Source organism: Triturus cristatus, chromosome 11, assembly GCF_964204655.1.
Source record: "Triturus cristatus chromosome 11, aTriCri1.1, whole genome shotgun sequence".
Classification (NCBI taxonomy): domain Eukaryota; kingdom Metazoa; phylum Chordata; class Amphibia; order Caudata; family Salamandridae; genus Triturus; species Triturus cristatus.
In genome coordinates, this window is record NC_140594.1 from 1,048,894,431 (window position 1) to 1,048,916,275 (window position 21,845).

At 43.1% G+C, this 21,845-nt stretch overlaps 1 protein-coding gene and 1 long non-coding RNA gene across 4 annotated transcripts in view; one reads left to right on the forward strand and one right to left on the reverse strand.

The window, feature by feature from the left end:
- Positions 1 to 21,845, reverse strand: part of LOC146785927 (uncharacterized) — a 671,075-nt gene that overhangs the window by 453,206 nt on the left and 196,024 nt on the right. Inside the window, exon 19 of one of the 3 annotated variants that reach the window (XM_085635328.1) lies at positions 6,063 to 6,446. The exons of 1 other annotated variant lie outside the window; for it this stretch is intronic. In XM_085635328.1, the coding sequence (XP_085491454.1) occupies positions 6,279 to 6,446 (168 nt within the window). In that variant the 3' untranslated portion in view covers positions 6,063 to 6,278. Of the gene's footprint in view, positions 1 to 6,062; positions 6,447 to 15,699; positions 16,047 to 21,845 lie in introns of those variants that run through there. One more of the 3 variants, XM_085635327.1, reaches the window with a different exon arrangement.
- On the forward strand, positions 3,324 to 4,572 carry LOC146785928 (uncharacterized). The gene is made up of 5 exons (XR_014970531.1): positions 3,324 to 3,349; positions 3,610 to 3,762; positions 3,851 to 3,934; positions 4,053 to 4,097; positions 4,194 to 4,572. It is a non-coding gene; the product is annotated as an uncharacterized LOC146785928 (long non-coding RNA).

Genomic DNA, 21,845 nt, shown 5'->3' on the forward strand with positions numbered 1-21,845 from the left:
CTTCACCAACTGCATGAGAACCGTCGCTGCTTGGATAAAAAACAACTGTCTCCAGTTCAACACAGACAAAACCGAAGTTCTAATCTTTGGCAACAACCACTACCCTTGGGACGCCTCTTGGTGGCCCTCCAAACTTAGCCCCCACCCACCCCTGCGGAGCATGCCAAGAACAGTGTGATCATCCTAGACACCAACCTCTGAATGATCAGACAGATCAACGCCGTCTCCTCATCATGCTTCCATATCCTACGAATGCTATGCATGAATTTCAAGTGGATCCCACTGAACACCCGATGAATGGTCACTCAGGCTCTTATCACAAGGAACCTTTATTATGGAAACACCTTCTACATCAGAATCCCAGCCAATGTCCTATGCCGACTCCTAACCACCATAAACACTGCCGCCAGACTCATCCCGAACATCTTGCGAAATAATCACCTCTCTCCACACCTCAACAATCTCCATGGCTCCTAGTCCAGAAAAGATGTAAGTTCAAGCTGCTCACCCACGCCTACAAAGCTCTCCACAATACCAGTCCAGCTTACCTCAATTACCACCTCAACTGATACCGACCCACCAGACACATTCGATCTGCATCCCAGGCAAGAGTACACCTCCCTTACCTCCCATCAGAAAGACCAGTAGCCGAGGATGCTCCTTCTCATACCTTTTAGTCAAGGCCTGGAACTACCTCCTGAAACACCTCAGAACCTCCCCCTCCCTCATGGACTTCTGAAGGAACCTCAAGACATGGCTCTTACAGCTGAAACAAGTATGATCTCCTTCTCACTCAGGCCTGACCTGCTCAGTGCCTGGATAGCTTCACGGATGTTTAGCCATGCTCTACAAATTCACATAACATACATGCATTTTATTCTCCTTTGTACCACTTATGATATTTCCTGTAATAAAACTATTTTACTTATTTTTGATCTAAAACTCAGTCCTTTATGCATTTAATATTTTTATTCTATTCAATTCTGCTAACTTGTGTTTCTAAGATGAGGAGTGCCGTCTCTAAATGCAAGATCACTTGTAGATTCTGAAGCCAAATTAGTTTGTTAAATATTGGGGTGATCAAATATTTGGGAACAGATGAATGTTGGAGTTCGGCTCCCACAAATCCATAGAGCCACTAGAGACCGCCCTATCATTTCCAAAGTCAGCAGCAGCGGGGTGGACAGGTCATTTATTCCATCAGGCATTTCTGCAGTGCGCTGGAGCGCTTGCAGGCCGAATTTGAAAGCTCAGGGCTGCTCTTGGTGCCTTTGTCACTTTCCCCAGCCCCTAGAAGTTAACTGTAGCAGTCACAGGAGGCTTCAGAGAGAGAGCAAGAGAGCAAGATAGGGATGGAGATGAAAGGAATGGAGAAAGCTATCAGATAAGGTGAAAAGCAAGGAGAGGCGGAGAGGCCGAATGGATGGATGGAAAGAGAGATTGTGTGAAGAGACAAAGGGAGTGGGCTGGTTTGAGCATTTTTGACAGGGATGCTTTTGATTTCCCAGTCCGGCGCTGAGCAGCAGTATAGATACAGGGAGTTCTGTCTACAATGTCACCAATGATTTAGAGCTCTTTTCTCTTCACTATAGTATGAGGAACGTAGAACTCCAAGGGCAACTGGATGTACAAATGGACAGATGTTTGATGGTTATAAACTCACAAAAGCTGAAAAGGAACACCTGCACTCTGATTACACCAAGTTAGCTAACCAACAGCTCATGATCAACAGTAAGAAAAGCAGGCTAGAGGTGCTGAAATACTGCATTCTGACGGCATCCATGAAGGAATTGATTACTGATTCTGTAACATTATGAGGACGGAAACTAGCGTGAAATTTATCCAAGCAATTGGAGTGTTCCAAGAATTGTTGAAATTGAATTGCAGCTATCCTTTCCATAAATGTAGCTGGTGCGGGAAAAATGAGAGTAACTAAAAATTCCCTGGGTTTTCAGGATTGGGGGAGTGACATTCCACAGTGGTTAACCACAATTCATTTGAGTAATTTTTACACTTTACAAGTTTGAAAAGAAAAGAAATGCCCAGCTTTAGCAACCATTCAAAATAGCAGGAAACCATTCCCACTGCCACTCAAGGCCATAAGCCATCAAGCATGCTGTTGCTTGGCAGGAGCCTCCTATCCTCTGCTTCAAGGATCCATCCGTCCCACACTTTCCTCTGACTGCAGCCCTCAAGACCTCACCATCTTGCATTGCCTCCTGCTCATGGATCCTCAGTCCCCATCAAGTACCCTTTTCTCCTACTCCTCCCACTCTAAACTGCACCTTGTACCTTGCGATTGCTGCGTAGATTGGAGACATGATTCCCAGCCGACAGATGTTATCCTTAATAAACATCTGGAGGCAGCAAACCATCACAAATGCTCAGCAGCCCCAGAGATAGACTTCATCTCAGGCTAAGTCAGGAAGATCTGCCTCCCGCTACTCAGGCTTCAGGGTAGTACGATATCAGTAGCTCTCTTGAGAAATTCCACGGTTGAATAGAAAAGTCACTTCTATGACAAAAATAAGACACCACGTATTTGGATAAAGGTTCTGTAAACAGCCTGGATAAAAATCAAACAGAGAGCCTGACTTAAGGATCACTTTAGGCTAGAGAGAAGTTTTGTTATCTACCAGAAGAAGTAAAAAAACTCAGAAAGCTAAGCCATGGTGGGGATGGCAGAAACTAAAATGACGAAAGAACATGAAGAGGCTGCTGCTCACTCAGGCTGACCCCAATATGGCGTCTTTTGGCTTTTTAGAATCAGAAGATAAGCAATTAATAAAATAAGGTTCTGACCAATTAAAGCATATTTGCTTCTCTTTAAATACACACAGATAAATAATAACTAGCACTGTGCTTCCACTCAAATATTCATTAAATAGTGAGTTTAAACAAGCCACAGGGGATTCAAACCTGGTGCTTGACCACAAGGTCAAGTTATAGAGTGGCTTTTTTATGTTTTTGTATCAGAGTTGAGCCCCAATAATTCAAAGAGAAGCTTAGTTGTTTGGAACTAGCTTTACATCTTGCCTACTTTGCCATTGATGCTGTCCCTCACCTTGTCTGGTAAATTCTGAGAGGCATGCTCAACCCACCGTCAATGTCTTTTAAACATAAGCATGTCAGTTTTAGGATGAGAGCCAATATGTCTGTGCTTTTGCAACAATTGCTATGTGTGCCTCTGCTATAAAGTTTTCTCCATGTTGGATCAGGATGTTCGTTTTGGCTCCACTACGATAAGTCCGTCCTTTGTTTTACCTATAAAGATATATAAACACCGCTATCACGTGTCTCTACACGTGACAAGAAATAGCGTCTACCGACATTTACGAAAATCATTCAGGTAAGCCTTAGGCTTTAATTTTGGATTTCTGCACTTGCTCCTCCGATGAGGAAAAGAGGAATCACCTATATGCTTCTGGATCTGATTACGTTATTGTTTTTTGGGGCCAACAAGATTTACGTATCATGTTCATGAAATCGTTCAGTTTCCAAAATGTTCCATACGCATTGTGTTCATGAAACCGCCTAGCTTTAAAAATGCTACATACTTCGTTTTCAAACTTACCCGCCATCTAAAATCTGGTTTCAATACATTTGCAGGTTTAAAGATTTTTCCATTTCACGGAGTGCAACGTGATTATTACACAGCGTACTTCATTTCTTCTTGGAAAGTGTGAATTCCGGCCTTTACCGGAGCAGTGCAATATGGGGCAACCTTAGGACACCTCCACATGTCCTTCGCACGTTAACAAGGTACTAAATTTCAAACTACTAACTAACTATGATCACTCCTCGGAGATCAGTGGCCCGTATTGAAAACATCTTCTACATCTTTCCACAGCTGACGAGTAATTACATTACGAACATTTCGCCAATATCCACAACATCCAGACAGCGAATACGCGCTACAACTAGGATAATCCATGTAAGTCCATGTCGAATGATTGTGCGAATGTCACACTAAGCATCACGTTTCAAACATTGTTAGTGTTATCGTAATTTATATCTTCCTCAGGTTTAGTGCCTTGTTCTCTTCTTTCCAGAGTTATTCGAATAAGATCGGCTGATCTTCTCTCCACTTGACAGAGGTAAACAAGTCAGTGTTTAAAGGTTTGCTGTTGCTTTTAGTTCTGGTTGGACGTCCCCTGGTTACTTAAAAAGGTTTTTGTCATTTTAATTCACAGGTCCTGATGAGAGACCCTGAAACTAAGGGGTTTCGAAACGCGTAGACCTTTTGGTGCGACCACAAGAATTTTGAATTTGTGAAAATAAATAATTTTGAGAGCATCTAGCTTATCAAATTTTTCTGTGGTCTCAGAAAAGTATATTGAGTTGTCTATATGTTTTTTGAGAGTCTGATTGAGAGGAATGATTGATTTGTGGTACCAGTGTGTTTGAATTGAAGAATTGTTTGGTATCTAGAATGCTTGGAATGAGTTATTGAATGGTGTGAAATATATTGTCCAAAATATGTCTCATTGATGTGAAGTGTAACTTTTGTTTGATTTTTGTAATACGGAAGGTGTATGAAGTATTTTTGATATAAATAAATTTGATGGATTAAATCGACAAAAAGAAAGGTCTTATACGCCTTTTGTTGTCTCCCAAAATGTGCCCTCATAAGTTGTTTTGAGGTCTTATAATAGTTGCAGTACTAGCACATTTTTCGTTAATTCTCTGCTATAAAGACGTCAGTAAGAAAGATCCAATAAGTTATTATTTCTATTCACATGCAGCAAGAAAGTGAGGGATTCACCTTCCTCTACACCATATTTAGCTACCACAAGAGGCTTAACCATATTGGCACACACACGGGAGAGTATAAATTTACTGACATTAAAATTAGTAAGATTTTCGTGAAGACGTTAGATCAATGTACTAGTTTAAATCATTGTTCTGTTGCGCCCCCGGGGCCTTTTCTGTAATATGGACCCAGATCTTTCATCTCTTAATTGGCTCCCATATGAGACAAGAAGATGTTAAAAATTGTCTGCATGACCCATAAAGCCCCTCACTTCAACACCCAAAGGTACCTTGCGCAACAAACTGGAGTTGTCTGGTGACTGTAGATCCTCCAGAAGCACCAGCACCATATTTTTGAAATCACAAAAATTGTACAAAACAAATGTACAACCGTGCATACTCAGGTATTGCCTCGAATTTAGACCTCCCTGCCTCCTGAACTCAAACTGAAATCCTCGACAGAGTCATTCAAAAAAGAAGTCAAAGTGCTATTGATGAACACATTTCTGTTCTAGAACTCATGAACTCTAACCTCTGGCCCTGATATGACACAATGTATACACCAATGTTTGTTACTCGCTTTTTATAATCCTGTTTGTTGATTTATCAGTTTGGACTGGGAGTTGGTCTTTTCCCCATCTTGGAGCTGCTACATCCTGTACGTAGTACAGTCCTCTTCTATGCTATTTGTTTCCTATATGTATTTAATCTTTCATTACCATTTGTAAGGAGCTCTGATACCCTCAAGGGCCATGTTTATGCTATATAAAACTCAAAAAAACCATTCAGGAGCGAAAAGAGCCCAATATATGATCGACCCTGCAAATTTTGAATTGCAAGAGCCATTGCGCAGTCTTCCCACGAGAATTGCTGATAAAAAGGCCTAGTCCCTGAATTATGATTGTTGCCACCAGCCACGATTTGTTTATTAGCCTGACTAACAAGGCTGTAGTTTCATCTATTAAGGAGGGGGTACAATTGGCTTCACTCCTTCCCCAACACAGTCTAGCAATCCACTGTGGGGCAACAAAACATGTCAAGAAATTCTCAGGGGACTCATGACACAACTTTTCATAAACAGTAAAATATTCCATGCCTATTAGAAAGGTGAAATCAGGAGCCTGGTGACGACCAAGCCTACACCCAGGAGTAAGGAAACATGACACAATTTTAACTTTGGCAATCTTACTGTGGAAATCTTAGTTTTATTGCCGTTTCAGATACAGAATGATGTTGTTAAGCTCAATACTTGCAAATGCTTTATCCCGAACAACACAAAACTTTTAAGAACTGGAGTCTTGACACGTGCGGGGGGACTAATATAATGTATTTTTATTACTTTTTAAACATATTTCAATACAAACATTATTGAGAAAATCTCTGTATTTTATTATCAATATCATCTGTTTAGCGTTTTAAACTAGGATGTTATATCTCCTTCAAACTATGGGACTTCAAAAGTCCCAGAGCTGGTGGGTCATTAATAGTGTGTCATCTCAGCAGCCATCTTTAAGTGTCTTCAGCTACTAGGAAGGTGGGCTTGGTGCTTTGGGTTTCCAGGGTGTCCCAGGGCACATTGGGGCAAATGGTTCTGGCTGATGTCCTTGTCCATGACCAGATGCATGTCCGTGTCCATACTCAAAAGGAACAACAGCTCGTAAAGGGCTGAGACCAGGTATACCAAGGACTAGAGGCTAGACAAAAATACAAAACACATTAGCACACTTGCATTTTGGACAAACCGATACTTTATACCAAACATCATACATAGAAATGGGAATATGATCAACTGTTTTCATGATCATTGATAAAAACATCAGGAGCATTGGTCCAAGAACTTGGAAAATTAAATGACAGATGACTTCCATTTCTATGGTATTTGGCAACAAGAGGAAGTCTTCACCTGACTCCTTACTTTGAGCCAAATATGTGTTGCCAGGGGTACCATACTGGCACTGTAGAAAGTGCGGGGAAGACACAAGGAAATTGGTTCTTAACTATTAAGTGACTGCATCTCATCCTTTCTGGTAAGGGACTGTCCATGAATAAAGACAATGACTCTGACTCATGACTGAGTACATCTCAACCCTACTAGCATGGATCTTTCCAAACACAAAACACTAAGGGGCTATTCACAAGCTGTATTTTGTAGTATGCTAGTAGTACTACAGCAGTACTACTCACGTTATTGCAAAATAATATCTGCCTTTCATTTTTTCTGGGGGCTTTCCGCCACGGTGCAGGAGATCTCCGCACTCATAAGACTACTTTTGTGCAGTAAATGTGGGAGGGACAGTGGGTAGCAAGTTATCAGTCATTCCATCCTCTTATATATGGGACAACCCTTCCTCACACTAACATCTCTCTCTCTACTGAGCTCCTTCAGAAAAGCATATAACTGACTTATTGCCAAATGCCCTCAGCGAAGTAAGTGCCACTAAGGCATTCTCCCACCCCGCCTAGGCCTGAGCCATTCATTATAATCACAACGCCCTTGTCTTGGGAGATGACCATCTCAAGTGCCTATAAGCAAGTACATTGGCATTGTGGGATATGAAAATAAGATTCATGTAATTGCAAAACAATGGAATAGTTGGAAAAGGCAACTTTGCTGACAATTTCAATCATTTTTAGGGCCTTTTTGCAGCTTTACATGCCTGCAACACAGGCATTTCAAGCTCTAATATTTAAATGACTTGGCTCGTGGTGCCTAAATATATCACAAAGTATTTAATTTTGGTGTTTGGTTACTTGTGAAACTGAGAAACGTATATAACAACGTGGGGACTCATTACCCATAAATGCAGGAAATGCCTTTTGCACTATTTTGGAGGCAGCGTGGAACAGAGTGTGCAGGTTCATCTCAAGTTTACAGAACAAATATTTTTGCTCCACTTTAACAATGGAACATACTGAATGTGCTCTGTTTTTAAAAGCTCTGCCTTTACTAGGTATGGGAGAGTGGAAGATTTGTGATAAGGAAGGGATGTTGTGTGGAAACGTTGTGCATTTGTTTTCAAGGACACTTGTTGTTTTTCAAGCCACTGAGCTAATGTACCAGGGTGGGGATAGTCTGCCTCTAAGTAAATATGTTTTCTATTCTAGCACTCCCTCCTTTCCTTCCCTCACCTCCACCTTGCCCCTATGCCATAGCTCTAGTCATTATTTGACACTTCAAACACAAGGAACATAAGGAAATTAAACTGAATTCATAAACGCCCTAAATTATTTCACAATCTATTGGGGGTCGGGGTGTGTGTGTGTGTGTGCGTGTGTGTGTGGTGTGTGTGTGTGTGTGTGTAACATGCCCTAGTATTGCATCAAATGCACATTCAAATGTTTGTTGCAACAGAGTAAAGGGCAAATTCCAGTTTACCACAATGCAGAAAAATAAACACTAGTATAACACTTTACCGCATCACAGATTGCCTGTAACAATTGCTTTACACAGGTAAAGAGCTCTCCTAATAAGAGATCTCTTAAAGATCTTTTAACCATATTGCACAAACTCAGCACTTACATCCTGGATTTCGTGAAATATTTTTTTACACTAAAATACATGAAACAATACTACGGTATAAAACATAAATGCAGATGCCCAGATTATATTATGCTATTTATTATCATTGTTGAGAGACTGGAGGCACTGATAATGAATAGCATTTACACACTGCATGCGCACACACACAACATAACTATTATTATGAGGACCAGCCATTGACCAAAATGAAGTGTGTAATTACTATTCTAACTCCATGTGCGTTTTGATAGTAGGATAGGTTATAAAGTGTACCGAGGCAAATCTAACTGCACTTTAATTTTTTTATGCACTTGCTCGAAAGTACCTAAACACACAACTGCTACCGTTCCTCACAAAGAAAGTGCTTGTTTGGTTCTGACAAGGTTAACCCACACTGTAAGGACCAAGCTGGTCCCCACAACTTGGATATATATACCGGGAGATTTAAACACCACAGAAGACCTTTACACATGTATATAATAAATTCCTTTAAGAGTCAGGATTACAACACGGGTGATTTTAAGGATTATATATATATATTAGTATAGTTTTTAATACCTCTATTTTAAAATCATAGTTCTAGATCATGGTTTCAACTCGGGTATTACCTATAAATGATGCATACAAACCGATAACTCAGCTGCAACCACTTACAAGGAACCAACGGAGGGTGAATAATACTAATGAATATCACAAATGAAAACAATGCGAGGCTGCCGCCTGACCTTAACCGTAAATATATTGTTTTTTTAGAACTTTGTTATTTGCACATTTAGAGGTGTCATTTACACTAATCGAAGGTCACTTTAAGGTCTATATGCCCAATCTTGAGAAAGTGGGGAATGTTTTTGCACTAGCACTTTACACATTTTTAAATTTTCTTTGGAGACAGCCTATGACAAGACTCATAGCTTCAGTGACAGATCAAGTTGAACTAGTTTCATCACTGGCTAATTAGAGCATATCTCCACGCGAACGCTGGACATGAATGCATCGTTACTGGGGACTTTAACATCAGAGACTTATGTGGCCCGGAACAAAATCACGAGGACCGCAGTCGCAAGCTTATGGAAGCCTGCATTAACGAATTCAACCTGGGATCTGCGAATAACGCATGCCAGCTGACAACGACTCCACAACCTACATTTAGAAATATCTCCACGCTTGACTATATTTTCCTGAGTAAGAATTTGCTGAGGAGATGCGTAGAGTATAAGGAACTATCCACTCCCGGAAGCGATCATCAACCAATCTCTACTTTGGTCAACATTAGTAGCATGATGCATGAGGAATATCTAACTGCAGGTAACATGCTCAGTCTAGATAATGAAACAGCCTCAATTAAACATATCAAATGGGGGCCTATAAGCCGGACAAAGTATATTAAATGGAAGCAGAACACATGCATAAATGGCCCACAGACCAGTTGGGCAGAAATCATGATCTCGCTATTCAGTGCATTAACTTCAGGAAAGCAATCTACTCATAATAATAAACATACGCAATTGGGGAAATTTAACTTCATGGACAATCAAATCTTCATTCAGAGCAAAAAGAGCTGCCGCTTGGCAGAATCAAAGCATGGGAAGGAAAAGTCTATCCAAACGGAAAGACAATTGAAGATAGCAAGAAAAAAACACAAAAAAATAGCCTGGCAACTAAAACAATCCAGCATAGAGGAAAAATGGAGAATCATTTATACATTACTAGCACCCAACAAAAGCAAGGAATTTTGGAGATATATTAATGGCCTACATGGTGGCCATCACATTCACAATGCTGTGCCTGCCAACAAATGGGCTGCTTAAGCCACCAACCTATACGTCGACCAAAAAACACCCATGGAAAGCATTGTCAAGGTAGAAGACCACCAACATGAGGAGAGCAATGCGGTGGATCCACATCAAACAGAAAGTGAAATATTAACCATCCTTCAGGGCATCAGGAAGGATGGGGCGCCAGGGCCCAACGGGTTGCCTGGGTATATCTTTGATCGTGAATACCGGGCACCCCACATTCAAACTTTATTCAATCATTGTTACAATTTTTCTGTTGTTCCGGATTCATGGAAAGGTTCCATCCTACATCCCATTTACAAAAGGGGATGAATCAGATCCAGGGAACTATATATTGATAGCCCTACTGGACGTGGAAGGAAAGGCATTTGCAAAAGGCTCTTGAAAGAACTAGAGACATGGATCACGAAAAAACAAGTAATCCCGCATTACCAGACTGTCTTTTGGCCAAATGCGTTGACTATGGATAACGCCATTGCACTTTCATATCTGGCAACGAAGGCAACTGGGCCCGTCTCCCCTCCACTATATGCAAGTTTTGTGGACTATAGCGCCGCCTTTGATGGAGTCGATCGAAACATCCTGTGGGCAAAATTGGCTAAGTGGGGCATACCACGGAAACTGCTTGCGGCTATCCTATCACTCTATACCGGCACGTGGGTGCAAGTAAAGCTCACTAGCATATTCGCAACTGCCAGGATCTTCACAAACAGGGGGTTAAAACAGGGCTGTGTGATCACCCCCACACCCTGTTTAATTTATACACTGCTGATCTGGGAGAAGCACTGTTAAAAACTAACATCTTTCCCCCAAAATTGGGCCACCTCAGACTGCCAATTATGCAGTATGCAGATGATCTCGTCCTGTTGGATTACACAAGAATTGGCATGAAAAGGGCATTAGAGACGCTCCATAACTATAACATGGTAAACAAGCTTGTAGCCAATGCATCTAAGACCAAAGTGCTGATATTTGGTCACAAGCCAAAAAAACAAATACTGGCATGGCAGCTGGGTCCTCTAAAGATAAGCACGACTAACAAGTACACCTATCTAGGAGTACAATTTACAGACACCTGCAGACCTATTCTGCAGGTTAAAGCACTGGAGGCAAAAGCAGCTAAGCTAACATATGGCTTGTGCAAACTACACCACAAGCTTGTAAGCCACTCGACGGAGGGGATCCGACGAGTTATGCAAGCCAAGCTAATGCCAACACTCAGTTATGGCCACCTTGTCTTCCCTGGTCTGCTGACTAAAAAATTGGAGGGTCTATACACAAAAGCTTTCAAGCTCCCCTACACGACCAGGCGTTCACTGATCTGATTAGAGTTCAATATTACAACAATGGACATTGAATATAAAAAAGACATTGTCAAACTCCAACACAACGTGATCAATGCATGCCCGGGCTCAATCAGGGCAGCGCTACAGGTGGTCTTTACAGACAACAACAGTCGCTGGGCGAGGTATCTCTTGATTGCCAAACAAACACTGGGACCATCAATCGAACCTTCTACAGACATACCATTAACAAAGTGTAGAGTAAAGATCCTGCTAAAAAAGTGTGTCAAGAACATCTCGAGGCAACAAGACCTTGAACGGATCAGATTGGTCCTGGGTGCAGAAGGCCTTGTTAACTCACATGAAAGTACCACATGCCAGCCCTACTTAAAAGCTGGCCTTGGAAGGCAAGCCCTACAAAATGTCATTAGAGTGAGGCTCTTAACCTTGCCAATACAAGACTATAGAGTCCACTGGGAAAACTGGTCATCAAGTGGCTCCGGCTGTTGCCTGTGTCAATATCACACAGAATCTGCGGAGCATGTTATTTGTTGTTGCCCAGCCTTGCTTTCTCCAAGGCGCTTGTATTTAAGAACCATGCTTATACATCACAGAGTTAGATCATGCAAGGAGGCCTTAAAGCATATCTACACCACCACAGTCCCGATGAATCTGGCATTAATTGGGAAGTTCTATGCGGCTGCTGGAATGCTCATACGATCAGCTAGAGAAAAATCAGCTGAATAAACTATGCCTCAGTACCACCGACACTTGAATTTTGCACACCTCCCATGTCAAATTCTGCATATGCTGCTACCAAACGGACTGTTTTTAGTTACTGTATAGCATTCTTGCACTTCAAATACGCAAATTTTATGTTTTTAACTCGCACTTCTGCCGCTTTTGTAAAAGATTTTAAATAATCATACAATAAAGTTATTATTATTATAGTTTCACAAAACCGCATTTATGCCAAAATTCTATAAAATGGTTTAACCCCTTCGCTGCGGCGGGAATTCCGCCGCAGCGCTGGGGGGGTTTGGGGGCAGTGCGGTGGCGCTGTGCTCATGACGGAGCCACTCCGTCATGAGCCACGGTTGAGCTGTGCTCATGACGGAGTGGTTCCGTCATGACTCCGCCCACTGCGCTAATCGCCCGCACAGGCGGGGAATCAGCGCAGCGTGGGCGGAGCGGCGGACAACGGCCGCAGCATGACGGAACCACTCCGTCATGAGCACACGGCACCCGTGGCTCATGACGGAGTGGTTCCGTCATGAGCAGGGGAGGGGTAATTGAAAACTACAATGTGTTATATTCTGTTTTTAACATATGAATTGCCACAGAAATAAAAAAAATCTTTTTTTATGAACTGTGATTTTTAGTTCTGTAATCATTGATTTAGATTGCCATATATAACACCTTGCTGCTAAGATATTTAAACATATATATATTTATTTATTTATTTGTATTTATGGTTAAACATAAATGGAGACCGTGTTATTAAGTCTCTACAACTTCTTAGGCAATAATTGATATTTCAAATCAATATCCAACAAGCAAAAAGTTGCAATTTCTGAACTTTGTTTAAACGTGAAAATAGATGATTTGCAAACAAGAGTATGTTTTCACTGTCTATTGGGCTAGTATCGAAATTTGCACATGCACTGTCACTTTAAAAAGGAAAAAATGCCAATGAGCGCTGTCATGTGATCAAGGTCCAGGAGGGACCGAAACGCGTCATGGCGACTAAAAGAATAAACAACTACTGAGCACTCAATTGTGGTCCTTGCCTGCTTTCCTGTACCTGGAATGGTGAATGGTGTGAATATATATATATATATATATACATATATAGATAGATAGATATATAGACAGATATATAGATATAGATATAGCGATAGATAGATAGATATAGATAGATCTATAGATATTACTATAATCTTCATTTTTTCACAAAAAAAATATATGTACACATATATATTTCTGGCACACTTTGCAATAAGTGTCAGGACTTTTATTTTCATAGATGGAATAGCAAATTAAAATGTGCTGTTTTGCAAGCAATGCAATCTCCACCGAGTGCAAAAATGAAAGCTATTTAAACAGCTCGAACCTCTGTGTGTGTCATAAAGTGTATGGAGGGTGAAGAACACCACTACGTCTGACTTTCTCAAATAGCTCTAAACCATACGTCAGGTTGCACAAACCAGGTTCAGAATGATGTTTCTGAGCATTCTGTTCAGTCTTCCTGTGCACAGGTTATGGTCCTGGAGGAGGCCAAGCTAGATGTGCTGGATGGTGCGAGATGCTTGTGGTCTTCACGCCAGATGAGGATTGATCTACCAGGCTACGATCTTACTCATTTAACGACCCAAAGTGAAGGCAATGAGTGATTCCAAATCTTCTTGAGCTCCTCGTGTGGTAGTCACATCCATGGCAAGGACATTGGGTACCCAGTGCACTTGCTCACAGGTAAAACACCGAAGGGGGCACAGAAAAGCAGTATCCAGTACTTTGCATTTCCTTTTTTGTCTGCCTGGGCAGAGGTTGCACCATGCCAGTGTCCGCCTGAGCCTGAGCTCAAGTTCCAGGGAGTAGGGGGTCCTAGTAGTGGGCACATAACAGCTGGACTTTTTGATTCTTGACAATGAGTTCAGTCAGTTCTCTGTGCTTCTGGCAATCCTCCCCTTCTCCTCAGCTCACAGTAGTAGCAAACTTATTCCTGGTTCCTTGAAACTACTTCCGTCTCTCAAGGAAGGTGGCAATCTGGTGTCTTGGCTCTGGTCCACCCCTTCCACTATGCTGTCCAAGAGGTCAAAGGCAAACTGAAATGCTGGTTTTAGGACCCATCTTATATCCGGAAATGATGTTATTGAGTGCAGTGATATAGCCATTCAGGTATTAAACTTTACTCAAATACTTGGAAGGAACCAGTTTTGTGCATTCAATCCATCCTTCCATAACACTAATATACTCTTAACTGTGCACAGAGGAAGTCAGGGGCCGGGTGGGATAGAACATTTGTGAAATGAGAACAGCTAGCAGCGATGTCTATAAATATTCTGAGTAACAAATCTAATGTTGTGGATTAGAAACTCAGAGTCCCAAGGAAAGGGTACTCCACCCCTACATGTATACAGGTATGTACACCAAACAGGCAAAACACATCTTAAATCTCTTAACTGGCTCCCATATGAGACAAAAAAACAGTGAAAAATGGCCTGCATGACCCATAAAGCCCTTCACTTCAACACCCCTTGGTACCTTGCACAACAACTGGAGATATCTGGTGGGTGTAGACCCTCCAAAAGTACCAGCACCCTATTGTTGAAACCAAAAAAATAAGAAAAAGCAACTTACAACCGATAATACTCGGGTATTGCCCCAAGAATTTTGAACTCCCTGACTCCTGAACTCAGACTGAACCCCTTGACAGTCTCATTCAAAATAGAAGTCAAAGTACTATTGATGAACAAATGTCTGCTCTAGAACCCATTAACTCTAACCTCTAGCTCTGATATGACACAATGTATACAACAATGTTTATTACTAGCTTGCTGCAATTCTGTTGGTTGATTTTTCAGTTTGAACCTAGAGTTGGTCTCTTCCCCATCTTGGAGCTACTGAATCCTGTACATAGTACTGTCCTCATCTATGCTGTTTGTTTCCTATCCATGTTTCATCTTTCCTTGATACTTCTAAAGAGCTCCGAAACCCTCAAGGGTCATGTTTGCGCTATATAAAATGTTTAAAATAAAAAAAAAAAATTGGGAGAAAAAAAGAGTCCGATATAAGATGGACCGTGCACATTTTAATTTTCAAGAGTCATCGGGCAGTCTCTCCATGAGTAGTGACGATAAAAAGGCCTTGTCCTTGAATTAATATTGCTGCCACCAATCACAATATGTTTATTAGCCTGGCTAGCAGTGCTTTAGTTTTACTATTAAGGTAGGGGTACAATTGGCTTCACCCCTTCCAGAGCACAGTCTAGCATTCCGCTGTGGGGCAACAAAACATGTCTAGAAACGCTCAGGGGACTCATGATACAACTTTCACAACTTTTCATAAGGAGGAAAATAATCCAGGCCTATTAGAAAGGTGAAATCAGGAGCATGGTGACCACCTACCCTACACCCATGAGTAATGAAACTTAGGGCAATTTTAACTTTGGCAGTCTTACTGTGGAAATCATTTTTTATTGCTGTGTCAGATACGCAATGACTTTGTTAATACATGCTAATGTTTTAACCCGAACAACATCAAACCTTTAAGATCTGGAGTCTTGTGGTGTGTGGGGTGACTAATAGAATGTATTTTTGTTACTTTTAAACGTATTCAATTAGAAACATTATTGAGACAATCTCAGTATTTATTATCAATATCATCTGTTTGGGATTTTTAAACTGGGATGTTTATCTCCTTCAGATTGTGCGACATATACAATGGCATTGACATTCAAAAGTCCCAGAGCTGGTGGGTCATTAATAGTGTGTCATCTCGGCAGCCATCTTTAAGTGTTGTCAGCTACTAGGAAGGTGGGCTTGGTGCTTTGGGTTTCCAGGGTGCCCCAGGGCACATTGGGACAAATGGTTCTGGCTGATGTCTTTGTCCATGACGAGGAGCATGTTCATGTCCATCCGTGAAAAGAGCAGCACTTCGAAAAGGGCTGAGACCAGCTATACCAAGGACTAGAGGCTAGACGAAAATGCAAAACACATTAGCACACTTGCATTTTGGACACACCAATACTGTATACCAAACATCATACATAGAAATTGGAATATGAGCAACTGTTTTCATGATTATTGATAAAAACATCATGAGCATTGGTCCAAGAACTCAGAAAAATAAATGACAATCAACGTTCCTTTCTATGGTATTTGACAACAAGAGGAAGTCCCCACCAGACTCAATACTTTGGACCAAATATGTGGTACCAGGGTTACCATATTGGTACTGTAGAAAGTGCGGGGAAGACACAAGGAAATGGGTTTTTAACTATTAAGTGACTGCATCTCATCCTTTCTGGCAAGGGACTGTCCAAGACACGAAAAAACTGATGCTTGAAAATTCAGTGACTGCATCCTTCTCACACTGGCATGGGACACAAAGACATTGACTCATGGCTGATCTGTCCAAACACAAGACAATAAGGGACTGTTCACAAGCTGTATTTTGTAGTATGCTAGTAGTACTACAGTAGTACTACTCACATTATTACAAGTCCACATGCAGAGACCTCAGCTCGGCCTCGTAATATTTCTGGGAGATTTCCGCCACGGTGCATGAGATCTCCACACTCATAAGCCTACTATTTAGTAGTAAATGTGGGAGGGACAATGGGGAGCTGCTGGAGAATTGAAAATAAATGCTCCTAAATGGGAAGACAACACACTTCCAAAGTTACTGAACACCCTGCAGGTGACTAAACAATAGTATAATTACACTAGCCCTTCCTTGGAGTAGGTCATGTCCCAGACATGGTCACTCAGATGTAATGCAACACTTTCCCTCTAAAAATAATGGCGGCAGATAAATAACACACTTCCACTGAAAATAATGGAGGGAGGTAAGTAAAATAACACCCTAACAGTAAATAATGTTAAATAAATAAAACAATTTTAACTATTAAAATACATACGTACATATATATATACACACACACACATACATCGGCTCACTCTGAAACTGCACTCCAACAGAGGTTCCAATCATTTATTGTGCAAGGTAGTGCAGAGATACAGATTAACAGCGTCAACTCATTTCGGCAAAAAACTCCTTGTCCACACCTTGCTAAGGGCCGGAAGAAGGGTGTGGAGAGCAGTGGAGAGTTAGTGTGCTGCTGTTTGCTTCTGTAAGGGAACACACAATGATGCAATTCATAACCCAGAGTCTGGTGTATGAACCCATCAAAATTATCATGCCCATACCAGTGTTCCTTTCAATGGAAAGAGAATACCTCAGAAACAAGCGCTGTTCATTAGAGATGTGTGTGTACCACAAGGGAAAGGAACATATGTCAATAATATGGGTAACAGATGTAAATAAGCTAGCCGCAGGACAGCATGGCGATTATTGATATGTGCAGGCTCTGGGTCTCTTACATTACTACGACTCCATTTGCTCTCCAACTTACAGCAAACATTATTCCCTGACACTAATTCCAGAATAGAAAACGCTGTTAAACCAAGCAGGGCTACCCAACATTTCACCCAGTCCAGCACAATTTTGAGATAGAGGCCCTAACTATTAGTTTGAAGGTATTGGGACATTACTGTGCAGAATAATCATCCCAGTACATTGTAAATATCGGTTTAGCCACAAAGAGTGTGAATTTCCCTGTGGGGCAGATTTCCCAGGCTGTTAAGCCACACATACATTTAACACTGCCATGCACAGTCTTCTCATCAATTAATTAATTTCACAAGTTGCAGTGATGTTATCAATCATGTTAGAGAATAACTCATGATTGATGTAATATATAGGCAAATTAGCAGTGCATGGTGAGGGCACAAGTTTTAATTACCTAAGGGTGAGAGTTATAGTTACTAGAGATATCTATAACTGGTGAATTTCAGTGTTTTTTAGTCTAAAGCATTATGTTGCCACTGAAAATTTCACCTTAATATATAACGTCACTTTAACCTTTGGTTTTTTCAGATAGTGTCTAGGGCTTTTTTTAATGTAAAGTAATATTTTATTACCATATGTAAAGGCAAACCCCCTGCCACGCACAGCTGCAGGCCAGGCCCAACGCCCAATCCCCTTGTAGGCAGCTAGCTTCCTGCAAGGGGAGGGGGTTGCGCGGCTCCCTTCCCCAACCTACTATTGGCCCCAGGGACCCTCTCCCCTGGGCATTTTGTTTTTAAACAGAGGAAAGGGTGCGCACAGCTCTCTCCCTGTGCCTCTAAGGACCCGGGGACCCTATCCCTGGGGCCATTTATTTCAATGAAGGGGAAGGCGTGCATGGCCCCCCTACACAAACCACTCTTGGCCCCAGGGGCCACATCCTCCAGGAAATTTGTTTTTTAAAAGGGGGGTGCAGCCTCCCAACCAAGCCAGCATGGGCTCTGGGGACCCCATCCCCGGCACACCATTTATTATTTTGGGAGGGAGCGCATGGCCCCCTTCCCCGCATCTGTAGATGCCCCAGGTTCCCCATCCCCTACAGCCAAAAACATTTATATTAGGGCAGGGGTCACATGGCAACCCTCCACAAACCCAAATGGGCCCTGGGCCATACACTAATTATGGAGAAGGGCAAGGATGGTTGCCCTCCCCAAGCCACTATTGGCCCCAGGGTCCTCATCCACTACGGTCTTTTTTTTTAAAGATAGGTAGGGGCCATGCAGCCATTCTCCCAAAGTCACTATTGGCCCTGGAGACCCCATTGCCCCCCCCCCCCCAAATCTTTCGAGGCCCGGGTACCCCGTTCCCTGGGGCCAAAAAATGTTATTTTACACAAGCGGGAAAATGGCCTCCCTCTCTGATCCCAAACGGCCTCTAGGGACCCCATCATCCGAGGCCTATGAATAATAATAGGGGAGGGGGGCATGTGACCCTCCTCCCTGAGCCTTAAGAGGCCCTGGGGCGCTATTCCCGGGGTCAAAACCACATATTTTAAACGAGGGGTGCATGGCCTCCCTCTGTGAGGTCAAATGGGTCCTGGAACCCCATTCCCGGGGGTCAAAGTCGCATTATAAGAGAGGGGGCTTGTGGCCCCGCCTCCTAAAGCGTTAAGAGGCTTCAGGGAACCCATCCTCTGAGGCCCAAAAACGTTTATATTAGGGGAGGGGGCACATTGCACCCTACACAGCTCAAATGGGCCCAAGGAACCCTATCCCCTGGGGCCATAGTCTAATTAAAGGGGTGGGGGCTCGTACACCCGTCCCTGAGCCACAAGAGGAATCAGTGACCCTACCCCTCAGGGGCCTAAATCATTATAAGTAGGTGCCCTGGTGCCCACCTGGGGCACCCATAAAACATAACATTGGGAGCTGATGGGGGAGCACCAGTGCCCTTGCCGCCCAAACTGCCTCCGACATGGGAACCCGCATTGCTCTCTCCTGGCAGGAGTAGCAACTTCAGCTTGCTCTCACCGGGCGGTAACAATCAGAGTTTTGAAACAGAAGTGTGGTCACACTCAGCAAGAGCATTTTAAGTTCCTGCTGGGTGGGATCTGGGTGGAATCTCACATCTTTCCCTGCCCACGGTCCTGCTTGTCCCATGGTTGGGATCCTCGGGATACATTGAAAGAGACTGCCCCAGGGGGGTGTGGTCCCGTGGAATTGAAAGGCTCAGGGAGGGGGGCTACTTGTGCCCCTCTACTCTACTTATTGTTAGGCACCGGTGGATGTCTTCCTCCAGTCCATTGGGATTGGAGAGGGGAGCTGTGTGCCCCACTGTCCTAGAAATAAAGTTTTTGGCCCCAGGTAAAAGGGTCTCCTGGGCCACTGCTACCTCAAAGCGGCAGGGCTGCATGTCCCCTCCTCTTTTTTTATAGATTGGCACCAGGGGATGGGGCCCCCAAGGGCCCAAAATGGGCTCAGGGCGGAGGCTCGACTCACGTCCTCTTCCAAATTATTGAGAAAATCAATGGCGAGAAGCCATTTGCTTTTCTTTCGCTGCGATCCTGCAGGAGTCCAGGGGATTGCAGCAAAAATTCCCTTTTTGTCCCTTTTATTAGGTCTCGCCTGCGCTAGCGCATGCGCTGCCCTGGCGAGACTTTTAGTAAGTGGGCTCAGAAAATGCTACCATGGCCAGCCTAGAGCTTTCAGTTACGTGCGCGGACGTGCGCTTACGAGCAGAGGCGCCATTTGGCTTTCCTCATCATGCTCATTAAGCGCAGCGCACGATCGTGATCACTTTCACTTTCGCGTCACTTTCACGGCTGCGCGGCCAATGCTTGTTTAACTCGTTACCACTTTTGGCATCTCCATCATTGAATGATTAATGCCCTGTGCTGTATACTCTTACCTCCAGCTCTTTCTCTTCTCAATGTGTGGGAATAGCGCCACCTTGTGTATAGTGGAAAGATCTGTCAAAGCTACACTCTGTGAGGCCAGAGGTCCACACATCCCTCTCGGGTCTTAGTTTCTATTATACCCGTGAGCGCCCTATGAACATGACTCGTTGCACTGTTTTGCCTTTCTGCTGAGGTGCCTGAACTGGGGTTGTGCCACCGTTATTAGATTATTGCATTGCATAGGTGGGGGGGGGGGCATGTGCACGGTGCTAAGACCAGTATTGGCTTTCAGTACTAGAAAAATTCTAGCTTGCCTCCCTATCTCCTGATGTTGTTCGAGCAGCTGCAGGAGCTCCCCTGTCGTGGCACATGCGTACTTGCCATGGTGGCAGACTATTTTTCACCCGTACCTGAAGTTTGATTTTATCTGGATTTATGGTCTTCGGGGCTATGGGGAGGTGTGGTACGTACTGCCGAAGCAAAATACCGTGTTATCAGTTTGCCGTCTGTTCCGTGAGCGTTTCTGCCGTACCTCTTGAGGCTCTGTGCTTCTTTTTGATGAGCTACTGTACTGAGCACGTCCGCTTACAAAGTTTCTCCAAATATTGGGCTTGATAAATAAACTCCTCTGGTTCTACTTATTTCTAACCTGCATACTTTGCTTTGTTTGTTGCAATACTCTCCTTCTTGCAAGAGATACTGAAATGTTGAAGGGGCTTTTCCAACTCTGCCTCTGGAGTCCATGGATACTCTGTGTCACGAGCCACCTTTATTTCTGTTCTTCCCTTGGGTGGGCCCTTTTCTAGACCCGAGATCAGAAAGCCTTCGGGTACACAATTGTCCGCCATGAGGTCCTGCCTGAAATCTGTGCCAAGTTCCCCACCCCCGCCTAAGAGCCTTCTCTCATCTCCACATTGTACCTGGAATGAATGCCCTCATCCAACGACGCACCATGATCCACTTTGTGACACAACTAATGCTACAGAGGGGCCGTGAGGCGAAATGCCGGAGTGATAGAGTTCTATTTAATGTCTAGACTAAAGGGACTATTGAATCCAACTGGAAGTGACCATAGACATCCACATGCTTGTACCCGTCCCTCACAAAGCACTGCAGAATTGTTTCATTTATGACATGTGGGACATTTCTTGTCCAGATCAGCAGGTAATAGTTCATTAACATCCAAACCCATGCAGAAACCGCAGCAACTCCCAGAACACTCCTTTCAGGGACACCAGTGAAGAGGCGGGTATCCTGGGCAGTACCTCGTGAGAATGCCACAATATAAAGATACCAGCTGTCCAAGATAACACTTCAATCTATAGGACTCGCGCCCGAAAAAACTGAGCGGAACCGCAAGCAAGAGGCCCTTGCCTCATAGGAAGCATCAGAGCCCTTGGATATTATGGATATATGGAAGAATTCTAGCTCCTCGCTGTTTTTGACAAAACACATTAACAGTAAATAAGGGGGTTTGTATGGCATGTACTTTGAAACGCTCACCAGTGATGGATTCTAAGTGCCAGCTT